Here is a 26,194-nt window from a genome sequence, read left to right as displayed (position 1 = left end):
GGCTAGTGTGCTAAATTCTGGGGTCTGTGTGCACGCTCTAAGTCTTTCTAGTCTGTGCAGAGTTACTACACAGGGTGCACGATCTGTCATGGTAGGTGTGATATCCTTAATAGCGAAATGCTTAAGGCAGAAGAGTGGGCTGGGTGGTGTGTGGATGTGGGGATGGATGGGAGGATAGAGTTTGAGAGTGGTGAGTGTGGAGAGGAGGGTGAGCAGCGTGGTGGTAGCAGCTGTGAGCTTGCAGGACGCTAAGGGCATGATAGTGTACTTGGTAGTGCTGTGAGTGGGGGGACTCAACACAACTTCAAAAGTGGTCTGTAGGCGACCATAGGGCACAACACAACTTCAAAAAGTGGTCTGTAGGCGACCATAGGGCACAACAGAACTACAAAAGTGGTCTGTAGGCAACCATATGGCACAACACGACTTCAAAAGTGGTCTGTAGGCGACCATAGGGCACAACACAGCTTCAAAAGTGGTCTGTAGGCGACCATAGGGCACAACACAACTTTAAAAGTGGTCTGTAGGCGACCATAGGGCACAGCACAACTTCAAAAAGTGGTCTGTAGGCGACCATAGGGCACAGCACAACTTCAAAAAGTGGTCTGTAGGCGACCATAGGGCACAACACAACTTCAAAAAGTGGTCTGTAGGCGACCATAGGGCACAACACAACTTCAAAAAGTGGTCTGTAGGCGACCATAGGGCACAACACAGCTTCAAAAGTGGTCTGTAGGCGACCATAGGGCACAACACAACTTTAAAAGTGGTCTGTAGGCGACCATAGGGCACAGCACAACTTCAAAAAGTGGTCTGTAGGCGACCATAGGGCACAGCACAACTTCAAAAAGTGGTCTGTAGGCGACCATAGGGCACAACACAACTTCAAAAAGTGGTCTGTAGGCGACCATAGGGCACAACACAGCTTCAAAAGTGGTCTGTAGGCGACCATAGGGCACAACACAACTTTAAAAGTGGTCTGTAGGCGACCATAGGGCACAGCACAACTTCAAAAAGTGGTCTGTAGGCGACCATAGGGCACAGCACAACTTCAAAAAGTGGTCTGTAGGCGACCATAGGGCACAACACAACTTCAAAAAGTGGTCTGTAGGCGACCATAGGGCACAACACAGCTTCAAAAGTGGTCTGTAGGCGACCATAGGGCACAACACAACTTTAAAAGTGGTCTGTAGGCGACCATAGGGCACAGCACAACTTCAAAAAGTGGTCTGTAGGCGACCATAGGGCACAACACAACTTCAAAAGGCAAGCGGAAACAGGCTACTATGAACGCAAGTTGCTAATGTGACTGCTAATCAAGGCAGTTCAAGCGATCAAGATATAGTTAGGTAAGCAGGCAATTGAGGGCGATTAGCAAAACAGTTTTGAGATAGTCCAGCAATGAGTGTTTTTTGCACACTAAATGTCATTTCCTTGAGTGCCACAGGCGAATGTGGTAGTAGGCAGTCGTAGGTGCATGTGACTAGGCATTATATCATGGTGATAATGCAATATGAGCGTAGAAGTTACCTGGTGAGTGACAGACAGGGGGTCTGGCAGATGGCAGATACAGGCACAAACAGGCATAGAAACAGGAGACGGCCTTGTTGCAATGGGCCTTGGGAGAAATGGGCCGGCTTCGCCTGCCTGCGCCCAATGGGAGGATAAGTAGGTAAAGGCAGCCAATCAGGATGGCTTGCTGGGCCTCAGTGGGCATTGGAGGCAGACATCAGGAAGCAGACAGCCATTTTAAAGCTGTAAAGTACCTCGTGTACTTTAATGGCGATTTTCGTTTGGTTGCAGCAAATAACTATTATCAGGCAGCACATTGGCCTGCCCTTGCTTGGGAAATGAAGCGCTTTGCTTGATAATGCGGATGCAATATTTAGGGAATAAAAATTCGGTCGAGGCGCTATAGACTCAGCGCTTACCTAAATTCAGGCATTGGTAAGGTGGCCTTGGTGCTGGATGCCCGCTGCTCCTGCAGGTCGGGATCTGGTCCAGGGAGCTCCAGCTCCGGTGCTGTGATGAGGAAAGTGAATCCAGGCATAGAAGCAGGAGACGGCCTTGTTGCAATGGGCCTTGGGAGAAATGGGCCGGCTTCGCCTGCCGGCGCCCAATGGGAGGATAAGTAGGTAAAGGCAGCCAATCAGGATGGCTTGCTGGGCCTCAGTGGGCATTGGAGGCAGACATCAGGAAGCAGACAGCCATTTTAAAGCTGTAAAGTACCTCGTGTACTTTAATGGCGATTTTCGTTTGGTTGCAGCAAATAACTATTATCAGGCAGCACATTGGCCTGCCCTTGCTTGGGAAATGAAGCACTTTGGTTGATAATGCGGATGCAATATTTAGGGAATAAAAATTCGGTCGAGGCGCTATAGACTCAGCGCTTACCTAAATTCAGGCATTGGTAAGGTGGCCTTGGTGCGGGTATTTGTTGGATGTGCTTGTCTAGAAATTGTAGAGACACATTGATTACCACCTATGGTGAGTTGAGGTTGTTTCCTGGGAACTTTGTACCAAAGACCCACTCATGGTTTCCTTCATTGGTGGGAGTTGTCGTTTCCCTGACGTCTAGGAGTAGTCAGGTGACAATCTTTTAGAACATGTTTATCGGAACCACAATACATGCATAATCCTAATGTTCTTCTTCTTTGTCTTTCTTCCGGTGTTAATGGTCCACGAGCTACACCCAATTGCATAGGTTCCCCGGATTCTTGGTTCTTACTGGTCCTAGGAATATCCGACTTGTAAGGTCCTAGCGGTGGACGTGATTTCCCTTTCTTTCTTTCTAGATTTCTTTCTTGTATCCGGTAATCCAACTGGAGTACTAATGTAACCATTTCCGCAAAATTATGAGGTCTAGGAACTCTAGAGACTTCATCTTTAAGTTCTTCACATAGATTCCGGCGAAATATGGTCAGGAGGGCATCATCAGCCCATGCTGTCTCATTGGCAAATTGTTTAAACTGTGTGATGAAAGTTAGGATATTAGTGTTCCCTTGCTTCAGATCCAATAGATTTTCTTGTGCTGACACTACTAATTCTTTTCACCCAAACATGGCTTGCAGACTGTTGGTAAATCCTGCGCAGGAATCCATTAGCTGATTGTTGGTGGTGACTAGTGGTGTAGCCCAGGCCAGGGCGCTGCCGGCGAGATTAGATATTAGAAAACTTACTTTAGCTCTATCGTTTGGAAAAAACGAGGCTTTCAAAGTGATTTGCACCAAACAAGAGTCCAAGAATTCTTTTAGTCTTTTAGGGTTGCCATCGTATTTTCCCATGGGTAATGATCCTGGAGGGATCTCTGACATGTTTGCAACCATTTGTCTCAATGTAGCATTTTCGTTTCTTAACGTCTGTACTTCAGTATTGAGACTCTGCATGGCTGCCATTACTTGTTGCATCTGCTGTTCCATCTTTTGTTTCCTTTTTGGGCGTCGCTTCCTGTAACAATTAGGTACTCACGAATGTCCGGAAACAGCAGAGGTGTAGAATTGGCTCTGAAGTATATAGGTAATTCCCCCAAAGTGTTCAGAGGCCAGAAAACTGGACTCAGTGCACCCCGGGGGCAGTACCCTTGGGAAACCCTCGTGGGGAAGAAAACCCAATTGTGTCTCGTAGAGGATGGTGTCTCCAGAGTAGTTGTGGAAGAATGGTAAGTACTGCAGGCTGAGGGAGGAATGGTTCCAGGAATCCGCTCGGTGAGAAGGAGTCGAGCAGCAACGTAGTGGTAGCCCGAGTACAGCAGGCTGAGGAAGGAACGGAGTAGGAATCCGCACGGAGGGGAGGAATCGAGCAGCGACGAGGAAGGAAGACCGGTCGTGCTCAATGCTGTAGATAAGGAGTAAAGGTAAAGAAGGAAACGAGGTAAGAAGTAGCGTAGAAAAGAAACCGCACACGAGTGCACCGGGAAGGAAAGCAAAAAGAGTAACAGGGAAAAAGGAAGGTAAGGAAAAGGTAGAATAAGTCGGAATCGAACAGAAGCGACGCGTCTTGCCCGACCATAGAGAGGAAGATATAGAATGGGCAGACGCGGTCGCCATGTTGGAAACAACTAGAACGGTAATCGTCGTGTGACAATAGCGCTGATAAGCCGCCATCTTGAGTTCCATTGTTGGTATCTTGAATGACTCATTCTCCATTTCCGCCAAGCGTGTCGAGCTGAATTCCTGACAGCAGCCAGAAATTAAATGAACAACTCTGTCATTTTTATATTTTTCACCATTTTGAATAGCAAGTAATAAGTCTTTTAAAAAGTGTTCTTTGTTCATGTTCAGCAACAGATGGTCACTTGGCTCTGCCTCTTCTTGTCTCCCTGCAGTCCAGGGGCATGCTCCTCCTTGTTTGTGCCTTCCAGAGGCCATTTACGACCCTCTTCACACTTCTAGTTTCCTGAGCTGCAGCTTGTCATTGTTCCTTTGCTCTCCGTAGACAAGATTTTGTCCCAACCCTACAATTAACCCCATGAGTTTCTGCTGAGGGGAAGGCCCTCCTTCTGGGAAAAAACCTGCTTTCCCAATTTTTCAACTTCAGCCAAGCTAATTACTTCTTAAACCTAACAAAACCCACATTTGTTGCATCACATACAAATACATTTCTTTCTTGGCCTTAAAATCAGTAGAATCAAAACACAACTAAAATCTGTATTCCTTTTTGGCAACAATCCTGTTTATGTTTGCTAATTCAGCAGACTTTTGAGTTTTTGGTCATTTTAATGCTACCTTAGTACTCCTCTGACAGCTGTCATTCAGATCGCTCCGGGTGCTGCACCCAGATTTGGGCATAGAGGCTGTCAGTTTCCAGACTTTGTATGCTTCACAATGTTTCATTTGATGCATGGATTTTAACACCGGCAAGATTGTGAATGTTGAAAAGGGTTGTGTTATCGATTGCACCCATGTGGAATTGGTGGTCCCACATGCCATGGAGGTAGCGTACCGCAACCATAAGCTATACCACTCCATCAACGTGCAAATGGTATGTGACTCAAACAAGATCATCACATTGTTGTGCCCGATTTCCCGGATCAACCCATGATTCAATGGTTCTGCGGAACTCCATGATACCACCCTACATGGAGCAACATGCAGGACAACGTTCCTGGCTACTCGGTGAGTTGCATGGCAAGCACATGGCAGCGTGATGTGGGGAGATGATTGGGGGGAGAGATGCATACTTCACCTGGGTGAGATGGGGGGGGAGATGCATACTTCACCTGGCCGAGATGGAGGGGAGATGCATACTTCACCTGGCTGAGATGGGGGGGAGAGATGCATACTTCACCTGGCTGAGATGGGGCCAGGGGGAGATGCATACTTCACCAGGCTGAGATTAGGTGAGAGAATGGACTATGCCCATACTCCAAAGCAGGCCAGACTGGACCTGACACCTGACACCTAAATGCAAGATGTAAGCTGCATAACAATGACAATGAGGCAGTTCTGCAACCATTCCATAGCCATCCACATGTACACTGCACATAATCAGACTGTTCGCCCCTGCAACACAATGCATCGACATGCAGTTAGTATGGGCAATGCAAATGACCGAAGAAGAGCATCACAACAGAAATGTGTCCATTAGTGCGTACAAAGGAATCACATGAGGCCAAAATACAGAATTTCATTCGCACACTACCACAGAGGTGCAGCATACCAACATGGGGACATCAAGCGTGGAATGGCAGATCATCAAGAGTCTGGTTTCAACGGTGATAGGATCAAAGCATACGATTAACTACACATCACCTAGATCATGGAAAGAACTGCTGTTGGCAACCACAGTGCATGAACACCCACAAGGAATAGGACACCCCTGGGTCCACTAGACGATGCTACGCACACATGTCGATCATGTGAGTTTACAGATTGCAGTTACTTTGAGTAGCTAAATTCATGCAGGTATATGTGGATGAGAACAGGAAATCAATGCATGCTTTTGTATCATAGGTACAGGTTACATTTGATGAAATCACTTACACATAAACATTGTTGCACCCATGCACTACAATCGTGCACATACCCATACCCGTGTGGTGATCAAGCAGACATTTGGCCTTCTGAAGGCACGGTTTCGCTGCCTCAGCAGGTCGGGTGGGGCACTCCTGTACAGGCATGAGAAGATGGCAAGATCATCATGGCATGTGTCATGCTGCACAATATGAGCATCAGACGGAACGTGCCTCTGCCCCCTGATGTTGAACTGCAAAAGCCTGACGAGGGGGATGAGGAGGGGGGAGATGGGGCTGCACGCCAGGCAGGTGGCGATGCACAGGAGGGACGTGCTGTGTGCCAGAATTTGATTAACCAATGTTTCTAATACAAATGGATGCGGAGGGTGCCATGGAGGTGGCCCTCAGGGCACTGGTTTTGTGGGGGACATGGACACTGTGCACTGTTCACCAATAAATCACACGTACACAATAAGCAATGTCCAGTCATGTGAATTCTCTTGACACAACGGGTGTATTGAACATTAAGAATATTGAATGTGCCCAAACCCTCCACCCCACACACCCTATCCCCCCTCAGCTTCCCCCCACAACTCCCCCACTCAGCCTCTCTCCCCTCCCCCTCCCCCCACAACTCCCCCACTCACCCTCTCCCTCTCCCCCCTCAACTCCCCCAAACATGGTGTGCACTTCCATGCACCATTAGTCTGCAATAGTTCAGAATGGCAGGCTGCACCTACATCCCATGTCCGCTGCCAGCATCGGGTGGCCCCATGTCCGACCTGCGCAAGTTCCGCGCAGACCTACGCAGGGGGCTGGTCTGTGTGGAGCTGGCATTCGAGGAGGTGTCTGGTTGGTCAATCACCTGTGCAGGACGCAGGGCCTCCAAGGCACCCGCCATGCGGGTGAGGACCTGCCTCACAGCCACCAATTCATTGCATATGCATGTGGAACTTGGTTCAATAGCACCTTTGAGGGACGCTGCATATTCCCGGAACTCCTCCCTCACCTGGGCATCTTCACTGATGTGCTGGGTCACCAGTGCTGTCAGCTCCTCCTGGCACTGTTGGATGACTGTGATACCCTCTTGCCTGTCCCTGACACCGGTCGATGTCGAAGCAGCATGCGACAAGGGTGATGCATCATGCATGCTCCCCGTGGGGCTGAAGCTCCCTGGCCATGACTCAACAGCAGACAGCTCATGACTGCTGGCATTGTGTGTGCTGGATAGGGAGAGGTGGGGTGACTGCTGCAGGCTTGTTGAGGCAGGTGTTCCGGGTGTCAGACAGTGTGCATCATCATCCGACACGGGTGCCGTGGCAGCTGCTTCTACAACTGTACTGCTGGCAGTGGACACAGAGCCTTCAGCCACTGGCTCCTGTGTGGTGGTGGCTGTTGTGCATGCTGTGGTGGTGGCCCTTTTGCACATCGGTGCAGTAGCTTCTGGTGTTGGTTTGGGCTTGTGTGCAAGTCCAGGTTTGAGGGCCTGTTTGCTCCCTCCGTGCCCCTGGCCTTCTTCACTGGTGCTGTGGGCTGCTCCGTGGGGTCCTGAGCCTCACTGTCAGATTGTGTGCCTGTGGGGGACCAAGAGAGGGACAGCATCAGTGATGGGTCTACGTGCATCATGCATGTATTGGGGTTGCTGCAGTTCTATGGAATGGCAGGTATTTGCCGCTGGAGTTGTGACATACAGGTTGCTTGCCATATTGGTGGGTCATGCAGGGATACGTCTGGGAGACACATATGTGAGGTGCAGCATGCATGTGGATGTGATGGTACTGTGCACTGCCAGCAGGCAGGGTTGCATACATGTTTGTGGTGGCCCAGCATTGGATAATTTCACAGTCAGTTTTGGGGGACATCTTCATGCTTTGCATTACAGTGATTTCTTAGGACACTTACCTCCATCAGCCGATGACGGCGCTCCACGCTCCATATCCCCCACTCCCTCGATTGCCTCCATTCCAATTGTGCTCGCACATGTCTCCTCCCAGCAAGTCATCTGAATGGGTGAGGCACCTCCGCCACCTGTTGCCATGCCCTGGCTACGATTTGCTGCATGATGTTCTGGACGCGTAGGTGCAGGTCATCCCAGTGCTTCCGCACGTCCTTTACCATGCGTGGGGTGGTGCCAACTGCACTCACTTTGTGCGCCGCCGCTGCCCAAGATCTCTTTCTTAGGCAAGTGTCAGGCCGACGGAGATCAGCAGCAAACACAACCTCACCATTTTAGGCCAGGGTGTCCGCGAGCATGTTCAGCTCTTCTTCAGAGAAGCGCTCCTTGTGCAGGCGCGCAGCTCCTTTTTTCAGGGCCTTGGGCATTCTGATATGGTTTTGGGTGAAATTGGGGCAGCTGGAGTGCTGATGCAGGTCCTGGGTGCTGAGGTCGGCAATGGATTGTGTTTTTAAAGATGGCCGCCATGCTCTTTCCCGTTCCTGTGCAATGACGCTACTTTCCGGTTCCGCTTATTTACGGTCACCGCTAATGCCGGATCCATGGATGGCGATAGTGCTATCAGCGCTTCCCTTGATGCCGCTAAGGGCCATTTTTGGGTCTTTGGCGGCATGGCGGTTATGTCCTTACCGGCATGGTGCAAAGCTTGTGCCTGCGAACTCATAATTCCCCTCTATTAACGGGCTCTTTACTACACGGACATGGTAATTGCTCCATGCTGGTAAGGACCGTTACTTACCTCCAACCTCGTAATGAGGCCCACTGAGTTTGACCGTAAAGAGCAGAATTATCTCTCCTCAATTGAACAATTTCTCCCTGCATTTCAGCAATTTGCGTTTTGTAATCATCCACCGTTTTGACCCTTTTTTTGTCATTCTCATCCATAAGCCTAAAAATCTCATCCTCCATTGCCTGTAGTTCTTTGGCGGTTTGACTACCACTCTTTCTGAGCACTTGAACTTCTGCAAGTGCTAGCTCCCTATCTTTTTGAATACCATCTTCCTTACTCTCTGAAAATGGTTGCTCTTTCTTCGACAATTGTGCACTGACATCATCACATAGGCCTGCAGGCAGACTTCACTCTGTTTCAATTTCCCTTCCAACTGCAACATTTGCACATGCATCACAGTCAAGTCAAACTGTAATTCAGCAATCACATCAGAGTCTTTTCCCTGCAATTTAACTAGCTTATGTAATAAGGACCAAAGGTTGGCACCTAGACGAATGAGACATTCAATATGTTGTTTGTGATCACCTGCCTGCAAAAGCCAGGCAAGCCACGTCTGTAGAATGCTCACTTCAGCATATATCGTATTGTAACTTTCCTTCTCAATTTCAGAATTAATCCTCTCTCGCCAACCTGGCAATGTGTCAGATGACCACGTTACCAAGGTGATTTGTTTTGCATCTGCATAATTGCACAGGTGAGCAAATCCAACTTCAGTCTCTGTCATATTTGCACACTAATGATCACACAAAGTCACCAACGAAGTAAAGAGAAATCCAAAGTGCACCCAGTACAATCACTACCACTTTCTCATACAATGTAATTTAAAACGAGGGAGAACAAAATAAAATGAGTTCAAAGTGTACCTAGCACAACCCAATATGACTGTACTATGTAGAGCCACGCCCAGCAGCTGTACCTTAAGTCAAAAGCCTCACAGAGGGCACCAAAAATATGTCTGATATTTTATCTCCAGGCCTCTAAAGTCTCATGCACTGTCATACGTGTTTCTCTGATTCAAATTGTGGAAATCAATTCACTGTAAAATGTATCTTTTGTACAGGGCACTGACTAAGGGACAGCACCGGTACTAGTGTTATGTAGGGCATTCTAATCCTGTTTTTGCAGTTATGGTTGTACCAAATTCAACCCTCTACAAATTATCAAATAGATAGGCCAAACAGAAATCAGTCATGCACATCCTTGGTTATTTTATAAGACACTTTATATATGTTGTGCAGATCAGAATGAAAACACACAGAAATACACACGATGTGCGATCATTGTAACATTGAAGGCGCGTTGAGAAAAAATATATATATTCCCAGTTATCTGCACATGCTGGTTTCACAATCTGTCATAAATGATGCAACGCATTTATGCCCATAGCAATTTTAGAGCCAGTTCATGGCTTTTATTAGCCAAGGCGAATATTCCTCATCCATACTCCGCAAAGTGTGGCCTCCATCAACAATTGGCACAATACACACTTTATTTTTTAATAATAATAACCTTGAGATATAAAAGTTTGCTTTTAATGTTTTGTGAGCGGTAATTCTCTTCCCTTCTGCAGGCAGCTAGTTTTGCATATGACGAGTGAAGAACAACAAGCTTTTCTAGTCTAATTTGGCTTTTCGCTAATTAGTGCACATTTACCTACAGTATGTTAAATTCTCTTCATTTGTCACTTCATGCTTACCATAAATCCTAGAAGGGCTATGTCTTTGCCGACTGGCAGCAACACCTCTTGGAAGCACACAAGGTCTCTCTCTCTCTCCCTTCCTTCCAGCAAGGCATACAGGCAGTTTGGCTCAGAATAGCACCCCAAGCGAAAGGCTCTCGGACGTTAACAGAAATTCTGTACAGTCATAGTACACAATGGGTCAGATCTCTTGCTGCTCTAATCATTTTAGCAAGGCCAATGGAGTTTGGAAGGGGTGCTACATATAGAAAACCAGAAACTGTTTAACCTCCAGCGCTGAAATGAAAAACACAGTATGTCTTTGGTGTGTGTGTGTATGTGTGTCCATGTGTGTGCGTGTGCAATGGAAGTCACTTGATGAAATTGCCCACTGGGTCCCAATGGGATGCTACGCCCACACACCCATTGGAGAGAATGTAAACTGCAGGTCGCACATCCAGTTCCTGTTGAAATACTGAAATACTGATAAAGCGTTGCTTGCTAAGCTGGGCATCCTATCATCTGACTTAGTCTTCAAAAGGTGTCATGCTCAATTCCCATGACCAATGATGTATCAAGAACAACCACTATGCTTCATATTTGTTCCTAATTTATCTCAGTTTAGAAGGGAATATGGAGACAGCTGAAATACACCAGTGGTTACCCAGTCTAGCATTGTCAAATTCATTTAAACCTTTACTTGTGTATGCTAAGGCACAATTGGCAGTGAACACAGGTATTTGGAGGGGAATATGATTTACCAACATTTGATTAATGGATTGTTTTTTTTTCCCAGTGCGCCTCATGCTCAATAATAGGTGCCAAACATGTGAACTTAGACACTCAACACTGTGGTTGTTGATGCCATGTGTCCTCTCCCATTAGGTATGAACAGTCTTGGCCCACAGCTGGTGGTTAGAGGTGGTATCCACAGCAGACCCACATATCCCAGTTGCATTCTGGCACTATTGACCTGGTCGTCTTTTTAGTCCAGAGTTCATAGTAGACTAAATTGTTCCATACATCTTCTATCTAGTTCAAACCTATGTTTTTTAGGTTGCGCGTCTTTAATTGCGTGTGCTCCCATGTGCTCGCATCTTTCAGTACCATCACTAGCAAATCCAGTAATATGTCCCCCATCCTGTGTGAAGTCGTGACCTACTGGTGCTTTTATTTTGAGGTTTTTGGGATATCTATATAGGTTTATTTTTTCCCATGGTTCATGGCAAGTCTCATTTAGATGCTATCCTTGCAGGCATATTTTATTTATTTGATGAGGCCTACAAGGGTAATGATTTGCAGTTTTATGTGTCTTGGGTTTGAGAATTTCAGTTCCATCAGGTTGTTACAGTACAATCAGGGCAAATGGCAGGTTTGTCAACTCCTAACATTGCATGGAAACGTGTCACGTCTTAGGTGATCTTGAGATTTGCTTGTTTCTGTGACAATATCTTTCAGCTCATCCTCTCTGTCGTAGATGGTGGAAGAGCATGGCCATTCATTTTGTTGTCTTATGTTTTTGCAATTATTCCGTGCTGGGAGTTTTGCTATTGTTCAGCTTAAATAATTGTTTCACTTGGAGGGAGCTTCCTTTCTTCGCGTTCTGTAATTTTGATATGTCAGTGTTGCTTTTTACCTCACCATCTTCTTTAAACAGAGTACATATTGCTTGCTTGTTTATCCCATGTTTGTCCATTTTATTTGGAAGCGTGTATAAGTTCTCTGTTTTCTGCCGAATATTGTAGCATATCCTCCTTCCTTTGTCAACACTGACCTTACTTTTCATTAGTTTCTATGAATCTTTGCTTTCATTGTATACAGAAATGAATTGCTTCCCCGGTGGTGTCTACTTTTGAGATTACTCACTCGCTTCATATGTTGCCTGTAATGTTTTCTGTCCATGTTGCAAATAGGTGGTGTTATCTGGCTGAGGGCTCCTGGGTTTTGTTTTTAACAGCTGTAGAGTTCTGCTTAGTTATTAATTGCATCTTTCTTACAACTTATTGAATATGGAGTTCTATGATTCAGCTGTCAATATACCTTCTCTTTTTCCTATGTCTGGCTGTAGAGCAGCCAGAAGCATGGGAACTGCTCTCCTGAACACCCGTGAAGACTTGCTCTCAAATCTCAACTGTAACCTTCCTTCTGTCCTCATCCCCCTTGATCTTTCGTCTGCTTTCGAGATGGTCAACCACACCATCCTGATCAATCATCTCTGTGACAACCTGGGCACATGGATCAGACCCTAGCCTGGTTTACCTCCTTCCTCCGACTGACCCTCCCAGGTCCAACTGGGGTCCTTTCTCTCCACCACCTTTCTCTCCACATGTGATGTTCCCCAGTGCTCTACCTTCTCACTTTGGCTCTTCAACCTTTACGTGGCATCTCTGCCCTCTTCATCTCTACCTTCTCTCATAACTTCCAGTGTTATGCGGATGACACTCGGCTCTCCTTCAGGCTCTCTTCAGCCTCCTCTCCCCTTTCACACATTCCTGAATGACTATCCATGATTCAGGAATGATGTGCCTCCAACAATCTCCGTCTTAGTGCCAGTAAAATGGAGAACCTTCTCATTGGGACCCCTGCTCCCGCTTTCCCTGTCTCACTCTGGCAGCTCTCCTCGGGCCCTTCAGCTGTGCATTCCTGTGAGGCAAAAAACCTTTGTATCATCTTCGACTCCACTCTCTCCTTCTCTCCTCACACCACAGGCATCTCTAAGAAGTCACAATACCAGTTGCACCTCCTCACAGGTATTCTTCCTTTGCTCACTTTCCCCCAAAAGCTCACAGTCTCAAGAGCCCTGGTTCTCTAGAGGCTGTACTACTACAACAGCCTCTTTCTAAATCTGCCTGCCTCTACCCTTCACCTTGGCCACTAATCCAAAAGAGGACTGCATTACTTGTCCTTGGACTCAAGCCAGGCATTGTATCTCTCCAGCCCTGAAATCTCTCCACTGGCTCCCAGTGACTGCAAGGATCAAGTTCAAGACCCTCTGCATTGTCCACAAGACATTCTGGGGCCGGGGACCACATTACATCCAACTCTCTCTTCCTAAGCACTTTCATTCTCGAGCCATCTGCTCATCCACCTCCAACTCTCTGAGGGTCAGATGCTTCTCCAGGCAGAGAGTGGGGGGTAGATCTCTCTCTCCTCTCCTGGTGCCTCCCTCTGGAACATCCTCCCTACCTCTCTCAAATTTCAGTAGGACCACCTAAGGTTCTGGAAGCATCTCAAGAACTTCCTTTTCGCTTCTGCTTTTTCTCTCTCTCTCTCTCTCTCTCTCTCTCTCTCTCTCTCTCTCTCTCTCTCTCTCTCTCTCTCTCTCTCTCTATCTCTCTCCCTTTCTCTCTCTCTCTCTCTCTCTCTCTCTCTCTCTCCCCTGCTGATGTACTTGTCTGCTGCACTATCTGCTACCTGGCACCCGTATGAACCTAATGGGCACCAGGCTCCCTGATGACCAATAGCCCCATGCACGGCCTCAGGGCTTCTTGTGCACTTTAGGACTGTATCTGCAACTCAACAGTTCCTTGCCTCCTTCCACTTACTTAGAGCTGGCCTACCCGGCAGCACTTACTTTAGCTCTGCTTACTGCACTCTGCTCCCGCCCTCCCCTGGCACTTCTCCTCTCCCTTCCCCCTGCACTTGCATGATCTGAATGACACAAGGCCTAGTAAGATCGTTTGTTTTGGCCTCCCTTTGTCTCCCCTTACTTTTCTTGTTGCGCCTAAAACACTTGTGCATAGGCGAGTTATAAATGACATATCACATCTTTGTCCATGTAATAATGTTGTTCCTTGTTGGGGCATAGAACTCTTTGTGGAGAGTTTTATCCTGAATGTTGTTCTGCAGTCTATTTCGTCCGCAGTACTACTTTTTAGGCTACTGTTTCTCCTACAGCAATTTGCCCTGCTAGCTTCCCTCCCTATATTCTCCCATATCCCGATTGTCCTACACCTTTCAATGTTTTCCACCTGATGGTCCTACCACTTTCAATGTTCCCCCCCCACTCTTCGATATCCTGTTTCCACATTCCAATCTAGGTGGCCGGCAAGGTCTCAGCCTTGTATAACGTGGTTGTTTATTGCATTCTCATTCACATATGACAGAGGGGCATATTCTCAATGAACAGCAATGATAATTGCTCCATAGTATTATATTAAATCTCAAATACAAATAATCATCTAGACAAACATAACTTTCTATACATCAAGTTTGAATGAAAACTGATTGCATACCTGTTCCCAAAACACAGTTGTCAGTGTTTCATGCATTTCCTTGCTATTAGGCTCCATAACTACTACCCTTCATGGATATCATGCGTCGCAATAGCCTCTAAAATAACTTTTTAGAACAGAGTTCTTCTTTTCAAGGGCCTCAATCAGATGGGCCAAATTATTCAAAATGTATTCAACTCAAGTTGAGGCCTTGTTGTTGCGCTGCAGCTAACAAATCATAAATCTGTGCCAATTCAAACTTTAAAAAAGTGAAAAAAGAATCCAACCTTATTTCCCCCGCACAGTTTAAGTCCTTGTACTTCAGTCCTCTAGCACATAACAGGATATGATTTCACAGCAGAGCGGAGAGGGAAATCTTTAACTATGGTTGTTGCTCTTCAGAAATCATTCTCACTAAACTAAGAAACTGCCAACATATCCTGAAATTCCTTGAGAGGGTTATAACATGACTAATTGTACCACTGCAAAATCCCAAATTTCTGTCGGAAAGGTTCTGACAGCTGTAGTTCAAACTCTCAAGTTATGAACATACGCATTGCTTTTGTTAGTCACAAAACAAGGCATAGGCCATATTATATCAAGAACCTGCATCCCAAAGAATGTATTCAAAATAGCTCAACTAATAATAACACTGCATAGTAAAACAGCAAATTACTTAAGGGTACACAAGTACATAGGTAGAAAACCAATGTACATTTTTGGGCAGAGGGGATCTGTGATGATGTGAAAAAGTCTAACAAATATATGGTGGGATGGGGTGCTTAGAGTATGAGTTTTTTTAATGCCCTATTTTGATTTGAGCTCTTTTGAATATCAGCCTTTCAAACAAAGTGGCTAAAGGATTGTAAAGTGCCCTAATGTTTCTCGAAGCTATGTCCACGCTCAATAAATACCCTAATAATAATAATAATAATAAAAATAATAATAATAATGTCTCTTCTGGACTCATCTGTTCAAATATTCTGAATGTAGACCATGTATCAAAAATGTATGCTTATGAAAGAAACTTCAATTAGGAAAAATGGCCAAAACATTTTTGCACTTAGATTTAGCATAGGAAGGCCTACCAACAATGTCAACTACACAGATTTAAAATGTGCTACAAATTACATGCAGACTTTGAGGACAGCTGTACCACGCCCATGGCCTCAGCATAACCATGCAGAGTAAGAGTTGTACCTGTGTAAAGTACCATCTTTAAAAGTTTTAATATTGGCAACAAAAAGAGAACATAAAAGGATGCTCTCTTTTATCAAACATATCAATCTTATCATAAACATACACTTAGGTAATGCCAACGCCAGCACAGAACACAACATGTGTGGGTTGTGCAGTGAAAACAAATGAAACGTGATGGAACTGAATTTGTAATGAGTAAAGCCTCACTTTGAAAATTAGCTCTTGTTGACAGAAGACATTTTTCATAGAACATATTAATACAAATAGAAAAGAAAATCCCTAGAATGACAATTAAGGTAATTCACATTGGTGCTGATAATATGTAATTTTAAATGTTATGGTCAATTATTTATTTCACACCCCATATAAAGGCAGCATACCATGTAAATTCCCTCAGAATGCATGCATACTTAATTATCTGTTTATGTAAGGAGAGGGGACTCTGCCGCTGAACCAGGGCAGGCCTATGGGTGACATTTTTAAAACTCCCAGGCAGTGAATGGTTAAAACCAACTAAAAGTATTCTTAAACCAAACAAAACGTACTTGAAAGTGTTTTGTCATCAGTGTCTTGCGATCATCTTCAATCTGTCGGAACTTGGCTTTCAGCCCTTTCATTTGGGTTTCCATTTTTAAAACATACTGGAAATCTCTCTGCGTCCTTAGATTTAAAACTTCGATTGACTGAGACATATTCTGGACCTGTGAAAGAAGAAAAAAACTGTTACACATGTTTGCGTCAAATTGCACTTTTTAAACTGCAGGTACTTTATACAACGTCGACATTGTCTATTGGTTTCAATTCAGATATTGTCGTGATATGGTTATTAGGCAACATTCAATTTTCTTGGAAAAAGGGAACATCTACATTTCCAAAGGACTACTACATTATCAAACATCAAGAGCTCGGAGAGCATCAGCAGCAAAAACCTTCAAATTCTTCAAACAACAAAATAATCAAGGACACGCCCTATGTTATTCTTCTTAGCTAGGGAACAAGATGCCGCAGAAAGTTCATGAACAAAATACAAAAGACACTTTAAATGGCAATTGAAATTAACATTTTTGGAAGTATAACAAGAGACCTCGAAATCATCAAGACCAAGACCCTAAAGTTATATGGTGTCAATTCAACTGTAAGGGCAGGTTCTTTCAACTAGGTAGGTGGGTAAATGCTTTATTTCGGTTTCGTTGAACAATGAAAGCAAAATGTACAAAGTGATACAACATAAAGAAATACAAAAATTACATACATCATTAAAAAGCTGGAAGTGTGCTCATGGAAGTAGAAAAACAACATTATTTACAGAATTTAAAACAACACGTCTATGCCCTAGAGGTACCTTGGGATAGCAGAATCTCTTGGAATACATTTAGAGATTTTACAGACTTCCAACGCACCAAGCACAGTTTGATTTTAACATTGGTAAAAGCCATCTTCTCCTGACGTTCCTCAGAACCAGGCAAAAAAACATAAAATGAGTTGCATCCTCCTTTGCTGCCCCACACATACAGCATTGGATGGCATCAACTGACCAGTTCTTTGGTCAACTAATTTACCTGGAGAACACCTAGATGCAACTTAATGTATAAGTTCCTCTCTACAGGTTGAGTGATCCAGGAAAGATACTTTTCAAAACCGTGATCTTGTATTATTCTGAGATATTTATGGATCAAACTCTTTGACTCATTGTTGCGTAGAGAATCTGCTAATACTCATTCCCACTAAAAGATCTTTAACTTCGTAAGATAAGCTGAAACTAGTTGATCAGGTGCCAACCAGAAATTGGCCAGGCCAATCGTTAGCAGTATTTTCTTCACATGTGTGAATCAAGCCTATGGTTTAGCATGGTTGTTGCCTGGGAGGTTCATCATTGCTCCTTTATACACCTTCAGAATCAGGCATGTCCATAACTCAACTTAGAATAAAACTGGTCTTAATTGGACCTGGTAGTCACGGCCAGCCTGTCCTAACTTCAAGTTAACCACAATTCCCAAAGTTCCAAGGATTAACCTCAGTAACTTTTTAAAGAATGTATTTCCACTACCTTTCAATATAGTATTTCCCTGGTATCCACAGAGCCAGGAGGCTTATAAAGCTGCTGTTAGGGTTTGTGCTCTATACACTTTCAAGCTAGCTTTAATAGTAGTATTGCCCAACTTTTTGGAAAAATGTAACCATGCTCCTGTCTGCCTGTTGAAAGTGGGATTGTTTTTTTGTAACTGTGAGTCCCATACCCCTTTGTTATTAAAACAAACTCCCAGATAATCATAACATTCAACATTTTCAATACAATCCAGTTCTAATGATGGCCGTGTATTCTTAAAGCAGGTCATTATTTTGGTTTGGAAGCATTTACAATTAATTTCCTAGTGCTACCTACTGAAACACATTTAGAAAAGGCATTTCTTAGGCCCTGGGCTGACATCGACAGCAGGAGAGCATTGTCTGCAAACAAGAGGATATTATTATGATCACCATGTATTAATGGTGCATCTTTTTGAGTCCCCAATAAAGATTTGGTGAGGCCATCTATGAATGAAGTAAATACATAAGGGGCCATAACGCATCCTTGTCTCACTCCCTTTGTTACTGGGAATGACTCAGTTTGCTCGGCCGGTTGCTCCCATCTCACTGTAGCTGTATTAGAGGTACAAAGTGTCTACATGCAGGTAACTAGCTGTAATGGAAGTCCTAGGTCATGTAGGTGTAGTGAGGACATTATTGACTAAAGAGCATGTTCAAGCTCACCCTGCCTTCCACAAAAGAAACAAAATTATAGAAAGAAAGGTCTCATTTGAAATTGCACTTTAATCTTGGAAATGCAGCTGTTATAAAGAATAGTTATTTTGCACTACACTATTAGGGATCAGATAAGGCATTAGCTTGCAAAATTAGTGTGTTTAAAATAGAATAGATTAGGTGACAGGAAGGCTGGCACACAAGATAGGGACTCACTACACAAGTTGGGAAGATATAATTGTAGGTAGATAAGGTTGTTGCTACCCATAGGAAGGGAAATAATGTGACAGGCACGCACAAGGAAATCGGTAAATAGCAAAGCAAATGTGTCCTGCGGAGAATGAAATGTGACAGCAGTTGCCATTTTAAAACTGCACAAGCACCGCAGAGAACAAAGTTCTGTATCTTTAAGAGGGCCTCACAGCAATGCACGCTATTGAAACAAATACATTTAATTCAGGAAAAATGCTGCAATGGCTGGACATAGCTGCCTCAAATGAATATCCAAAGGCAGGACACTGGAGGGAAATTTTACACAGCGGAACAAGATATCAATGTCTAGGCAGTGAGCATTCAACCATTATGGTATATCAGTTACGACAACACAACAGACTATTTGAAGTCCGGAGACACAATCTTTGCACTACGAACAGAGCATCTCAGGAAAAATGTCGTAGTAGTTGACGGATTAATGTCTCAGCAATCGGCTAGGCGTGACAGAGACATGCAAGTGTGGCTAAAAAGATAAAAATAATCATTGCAACGAAAATACTAAACATGGTCAAGGTGAAATGACTCATAATAGTTCATTATAATGTGTCAAGAACAGGATGGTGTGTTTAATGTTGCAAGACAGGGAGGGCCAGAAAACTGAAATTTGGGCAAGGAAAAAGATCTTAGAAACTCAGAGATGACATAGCTGGGATAACATGGGCTGTTTAATTTAATTAAGAACAAGGCACGATACACTTGTCCTCTCCTACCATATACATGTCATCATGCCACCAGTTCAAGGATAGTGTGACCGCATGCTAACCGATATGCTAACCGATAAACATGTACCTGTTTCACTGCAGCAGCAGTTTTTGGGCCAACCAGTAATGTTCAAGAATGGAGATGTAGCACATGAAATGGGATGTTTAATAGGTGGGACCTTAGATAGAGAGTTAACCAATCAGTAGGGTGGGACATATATATACTATATGTTGCAGAGCAATGAGAACCACTGAGCAATAGAGATATCTTTCCATAACTCATTGATAATCATGACATCAGAATGAATCATTTGTATTATATAAGCTGTGTTTTCTGTTCAAATGTTGGAGAATTTGAGAGGGAGAGTGTGGCTGTTAATTTCATTTTTCCCCCAGCTTTGCATACTTTCAATAATGCTGGGTTACCTTGCATTTTGAATACCACCATCCACTGTGTGTTGTCTCTTTATTGGCAAATATCAGGTAGAGGGCTGTGCTGGATTTGGGTGCCCTGTTTTTATAGGGTATCCCATAAAAGACTGTTTTCCACATTGTTGAAGGCAGCTTTTAGGTCAATAAATGCCATAAATAGAGGAATGGCCTTTTGAACAACATATTTTTGAACAATCAAAGTTAATTGAAATGCTTCTTCAATAATTTTGATACACCTGCGAAAAAACCTGCTGTTGTGTGATGGAGGAGATTTTAATCATGGATTGATTGATTTGTTATTTATTATGCGCCTATACAAAAGTGTTTCGAGGCGCAACAAGGGAAGGAAGGGGAACAAGGGAAGACAAGACAAACGATCTTACTAGGCCTTACTGTGCAAAAGTAAACTATTAGACACAATCTTTGCATAGACTTTCCCCAAACAATGTAAAAGTGTAATTGGTCTGTAATTTGATGGACTGTTACTATCGCCCTTCTTGAAGATGGGGATGATGACAGCCTCTCGCCATGATGATGGTTGCTTTTGATGTTCTCTAACCAAGTTGAAGATCTTTACCAACAAAGGGACCCGAAAAGAAGATTCCACTTTAAAAAGGTTTATGGCGATACCATCTGGCCCCAGTGCTTTACAATTCTTTTGAGCATTATGTGCATGCAGGACCTCTTCCACCATAAATAGCCTTCTGTAGAAGTCAGTATAATGTTGCTCACTGAGGGTGCCTCATATAATTTCTTCAATTGTTCATATTAGAAGCTGGAATAGTCATGTTAGAACTAAGATCTACATTTGTGCTACCATACGAGATTATGGGTTACATTACAGGTCTGGCAGTAACCCTGGCGGTGCTACCGGTGGGTTGTCGCCGGAGCCGTAAAATTTTACCGGCGCCTGACTTCCCAGTGCCACTGGCTCATTACGAGTCCAGCGGCCTGGGAAGTCAGGCGCCGGCAAATTGTAAGTCTCCATTCCCATAGAATCCTATTGGACTCTATGGGAATGGGGATACTGAAACACTGTCACCGTTAGCAATGGTGCTGGTGCTTCCATGAACCTACCATGGCTGCAGTGCCCGGCAGGGTCAGACCTGTTGGGCACAGCTGCCACGGCAGGCAGACTCTGGTTTTGGCGATCTGGAAACAAGGGTGCCAGTGAGCTTACCGCACCTTTGTTTCTGATCCTGCCAACTCGTAATGAAGCCCTATGTTCCATACATTCTTTTGCCCATATTTTCCCTTAGCTTTCTTTAGGCTTTCCCGTAGTGCCTCTACTTCTACAAATAGTTTCTCTTGATCATGGTGTATATTCCATTCTCCTTTGCTTTACCAGGCTTATTTTATTATTGCTGTCAGGTTTAAAGACAGCTAAAAGTTCTATCTTGGCTTCTTTACAGTCCTCATCGATCCAGTTCCTAAGTTTATTCTCAGTTGGGACCCTATTGTTGATATATAAGAGGCATATTACTTGCACTAGGTTTCCATAAAAAGCGAGACCCTGAGGCTTGCTGGATATGACTCAGCTCATAAATGCAGTAAGCAATGGATCAACCACCCTGTGGATCTCTCCTCTCAATTCTTTAAACATAAAGGAATCCCATATCTGATTAGTACCATTGATTGACCTGGTGATGCCTGGTGCATGTGAATCCCTGTTATTACTTTGTATTTCATAGTTCAAAGTAATTGCCAGGGCATTATGGTTGCTCTCTGTGCGTTCTATAACAGACACATATTTAAGCAGATGCCAATGTACAATATCTAATCAATCAATATGACTAGTATTCAACCCAATGAAGCTCTAAGGCCTCTTTCTGCAAAAACGGTGGCCAGCCCTTGTGCATGCACATCGCAAGTTCTTGTGGTAGACACCATAGCCTTGGGGATGCTCCATACCTCGTGTTAATCCACCAATATATTCTCCAGCCATTTCTGTGGTTCAGTTAGGTCTCTCAATTAACAGATCCCTGTGAATAGAATCATTGCATTCCTACTGTTTTCCCTTACCTTTTCCTATTTTGCTATGTTCATTTTGTGTCTGTGCACATCCAGTAGCTTATTGTGTTTGCGTATAGCACATGTATGAGCCATATCAGATAAATAAATACATATATTAAAACAAATGATTAAGCAGCGTTTAAGAGTAGTGTACAGAATACAATATCACATTTAACTGTTCCGACTGTGCTGACCACTCAGTTCACCTTGATTGAGGGCATTAACTGGAAATAAGGCCCTTCTTTCCTATATGATAGGATTAGTATGGGGCTGTTATATTGAGGTAATGTACCTACACTATGACTATGTTCTCTCGTCTTTGAGATGTGTAACTAGGGTGGCAGCAGTTATCTCATGATTGTGACATAAAGAACATTAAGTGAAGCTATACTAGCACACAAGGCTTGAAATGTAATGTAAGTGGTCTTGTATAGTTCCCTTCTGCTACCAGTTAGAGAAATATAAAAGGATGACGTATCAAGCATCAAAATTGTTGATGAAGAGTGAGCATGGCAGTGCATAGCTACTGGGATTGAGGATACAATGCAGGGAAAGGGTAAATAAGCAGGGATGCGTCGATAGAGCAGTGTTGAGAAAGTGAATCAGGGAGAACGAGAAGACACAGATACAGAAAGAGCAGTGAGAGTGTCAGGTGGACAGATCAGGACTAACAAGACAGTTTGGGGTGCGGGAGGGAGAGACACTGAGAAGGTGGTGACAGAACATAGGTGAAGAAAAGTGTAGGCGTTGCCTGGGCATTATGGTTGCTCTCTGGGCATTCCATAACACACATGGATTTAAGCAAATGGCAATTTTCAATACTAATCAAAAAATAATCAATAGGACTAGTAGCGTTAATTGCCCTATGTGTGGGTTTGGCTGGGATATCCCCTACACTTCGACCTGTGAAGCTCTTGGGCCTCTTATGCAAAAATGGTGGACAGCTCTTGGGCATGTCCATAGCAAATTCTTGTGATGAGTACCATAGCCCTGGGGATGCCCCATACCTCATCCTAATCAACTGATATGTCCTCCAGCCATTTCTATGCTTTGGTTACGTCTGTGACCTAATAGAAAATCCCTGTGAATAGATCCATTGCATTCCTACTTTTCCCTTCCCCTTTACTGTGTTCTGTTTTTATCTTTACACAGCCAACAGCGTATTGTATTTGTGTATGTCACATCTATGAACCACATCAGATAAAATAATAGATATATTAAAACAAATCATAATGCAGCATTTAGGTTGTTGTGCAAAGAATAAAATATCACATTTAACTGTTCAGGCTGTGCTGGCCACTCAGTTCGCCTTGATTGAGGGCATTCACTGGAAATAAAGGCCTGCTTTCCTATATGAATGGATCAGTATGCAGCACTTTTACTGGTCCGGCGAAGTACAAATTTGCCAGAACACAGTTGCCGGAATTACTGGCACCGGTATCACCTGGTAATACCTGCATTAAAAATACCAGATGGGCTGGGAACCTGCACCAGTAATACCGGCCCAATGGGATCACCAGAACATTATGAGGTTGGATTTGCTGGTATTACCGGCAAAACCAAGGCAGAGATAACAACCCCTCAGAGCAGCCGCTAAATGGACACAGGTAAAGGAAATAAGGCCACAGGTGCACCAAATCCACCCAGGTGCACCTAATGCACACATGAATAGTACAAAAAGGCCACACCACAACTTCGACAAAGACATCTCCCACAACAACCATGCTGCCAGCCATTGTTGCAAACATGGAGCTGGGGGTGCTGCATACCAGTCCGCAGCTGCAGGGGCATGAGTACTGACAGATGTAACAGGAGGTCAGGGAGAGGGAGAGGAGGATGAGGATGAGAGGGCTGCAGATGGCCTGGTGGAGGTGTGCAGTGACCTCTCACACATGGCCACACCCTGGGCCCTCCCTGAGAGGCAGATACTAACAGCACGCTGCCGGCCTACATGGTGCATCACAGAGGACAACGGATCTGGTTGTTGGGTGTGTAGGTGTACAATCCCATCTTTCTTGCAGCATGAGAGACAGGCAAAGGTGGGAGGGGCAACAATGTCACAAATGTATGTCTGGAATGGTCCCTATACATGCAGGTCCTAGCAACACACCTCTCAAATGACAGGTCACAACACACAGGAGTAGGACATGACTAGGGATGCATCAGTCACTGGCCAGGCCCTTCCAACACCAGCAGGACAACCACATGCAATGCACTACAGGTACCAGAATGCAATCCCTCCTTACAATGGAATTGAATTGCTTGACATGGCCATCTAGGGGAATCATATATACGTCCAGGTGCACCCCCAAGAGCCCAATGTCAAACCTGGAGATGACTGAAAGCAACAACAAATAAAACCAAGCTATGTGTACAGTCACAGGGAACAACACATTACAGTGATGCACATTTATCTCTGCCTAGCCAATGACATGCATGACTGGAACAGGCTGTCTAGGCCCACACACACCTGGCATAAGCTCGGGTGTACATGTGAAGACTAGGTGCAGAGCAAACAAACAACAATGCTGCCCCTGGCAACACCATAAGTTGTGGCACCCAATGACACACCCATACATGGGATGAGACACTGCCAAACAACTACTGAGGGACACTAACCTGCCATCAGACCTTGCATGCACTGGGTTCACAAGTAATGACACACGCCATCATGGATGCCACACAGGCCACCTTAACAAGTGACCCAGACTCACGGTCAGATACTAAACTGCAATGTGTGTTAGCCATGTGCTGTGTGCAAGTATTACCATATCAGACTGCACAGCCCCCTTGGTATTGCAATATGCATTCAAGGACTAGAATGTGAAACAGTGTGGTACAATGTGAAAAGGGACATGCGCGCACAGATTAATCATTGAGATGACGCGTGACAGGCAATACCACTGCCGGGCATCGTCTTACCCTTTGTAGGTGAATCTGGATACCAACTGCTTCTGTGGCTGATGACCCCTCTGAGGAATCCCCAGATGGTGCAGGAAATAGCATATAACAGGGCCCACATGAGGACCAGTGTGGCCATTGAGTAGACCTTCGCTCTCTTGAAGGTCCGATTCAGATGTCTACACTGGTCTAAGGGTGGACTGATGTACAGGCCAGACAAGGTTGGACAGATAGTCCTGGTCTGTCCAATGTTGCACAACATTTGCATCATATACAACCTCTGCACCCAGATCCGGACATGCCTCCCCGGAGGACAATGATGCAACGCCAGTCGGTCCCATGCCTGTGCGTCATAGTGCATGGAGGTCAGGGATGGGTGCATGGCCTGGCAGGAACTGCTTGAGAACTTCTTTGAAGGCTTCTCTTCATTCTACACACCTCTTGCATCTTTATGAATATCATGCACCATCACAGAAGACACTTCTGTGAAAAAAGGAATGTTCACTTATTGCTTCAAGTGAGATTTTCTGTATTAACACGTGAACTATGGCAACCCCCAAATACCCGCTCTCCCCAAACATCCACCCTCTCCAAACACCTGCACTACCCCAAACACCCACCCTCCCTCCAGTGATGCACCCCGCCAGTGGTCTATAGTCACATGGGGTGCCACTTTGCCATGGGGCTCTTTTTCTGCTCCTTTGATGACTGGAGTCGCTGGGAGCAGTGCTGTGGTGCTCTAGACTGGAAGTCCTGGTGGTGACGGAGGATGGTGGGTCAGATCCCCGTTCCCACATGTGCTGCAGTGTTAAGTGTATGCTCGGGTTAATGGACTTGGTTGTGGAAGAGGCCACCTCATTTCCCTTATGCACCCTTTGGGCAAGGGAGATGTGGGAGGCAGTGCCATGTCCGAGGGACCTAGCACTCCTCCGGCTCAAAACCTGCATGCGCACCCACATCAGGTGTATCTTGTCAAGCTGCTGCATGCTATGACAGAGAGTTTGGACTGCCAGTCCTCAAAGGAACACAGCAGTGCATCCAGTGAATGAATGCTGGGCATTGGCATTAGTGGAGAGCTGTGTGATGGACCAGTACTCTAACAGGCGAGGGTAGGACGTAATCGTTTTCCTTGTCAGTGGTGGTGTTTCCTGCCAGCATGGACTTGTGGCTGCAGTGCCAGTGGTGGTTGCTGGGGGCACAGGAGGGACAGCAGCATGGAGTGCCCAGAATGTGGCCTGGTCAGACCTGCCAGAAGTGGACCACTGGTGTGGTGAGGGCAGCAGGCACAGGCACCACTGATGTGCCATTTGCAGCCATGGTTGAGGGAGCAGCTGGAGGTGGGGCGGCTGACGCAGCTGGGGGAGGCGCGGCTGACGCAGCCGGTGGTGGGGCGCCTGACACAG

The 26,194-nt window shown here is 45.0% G+C and overlaps 1 protein-coding gene across 2 annotated transcripts in view; it reads right to left on the bottom strand.

The window, feature by feature from the left end:
* The window catches only part of OLFM3 (olfactomedin 3), an 886,642-nt gene that overhangs the window by 261,542 nt on the left and 598,906 nt on the right, over positions 1-26,194 (bottom strand). For both annotated transcript variants that reach the window (XM_069641559.1, XM_069641558.1), the window contains exon 3: positions 16,275-16,430. In XM_069641559.1, the coding sequence (XP_069497660.1) occupies positions 16,275-16,430 (156 nt within the window). The remainder of the gene's footprint in view (positions 1-16,274; positions 16,431-26,194) is intronic.

Source organism: Ambystoma mexicanum, chromosome 1q (genome assembly GCF_040938575.1).
Source record: "Ambystoma mexicanum isolate Mex_15411 chromosome 1q, UKY_AmexF1_1, whole genome shotgun sequence".
Classification (NCBI taxonomy): domain Eukaryota; kingdom Metazoa; phylum Chordata; class Amphibia; order Caudata; family Ambystomatidae; genus Ambystoma; species Ambystoma mexicanum.
The sequence above is the reverse complement of the archived record's forward strand: the minus strand, read 5'-3'. Positions and strand labels throughout refer to the sequence as shown.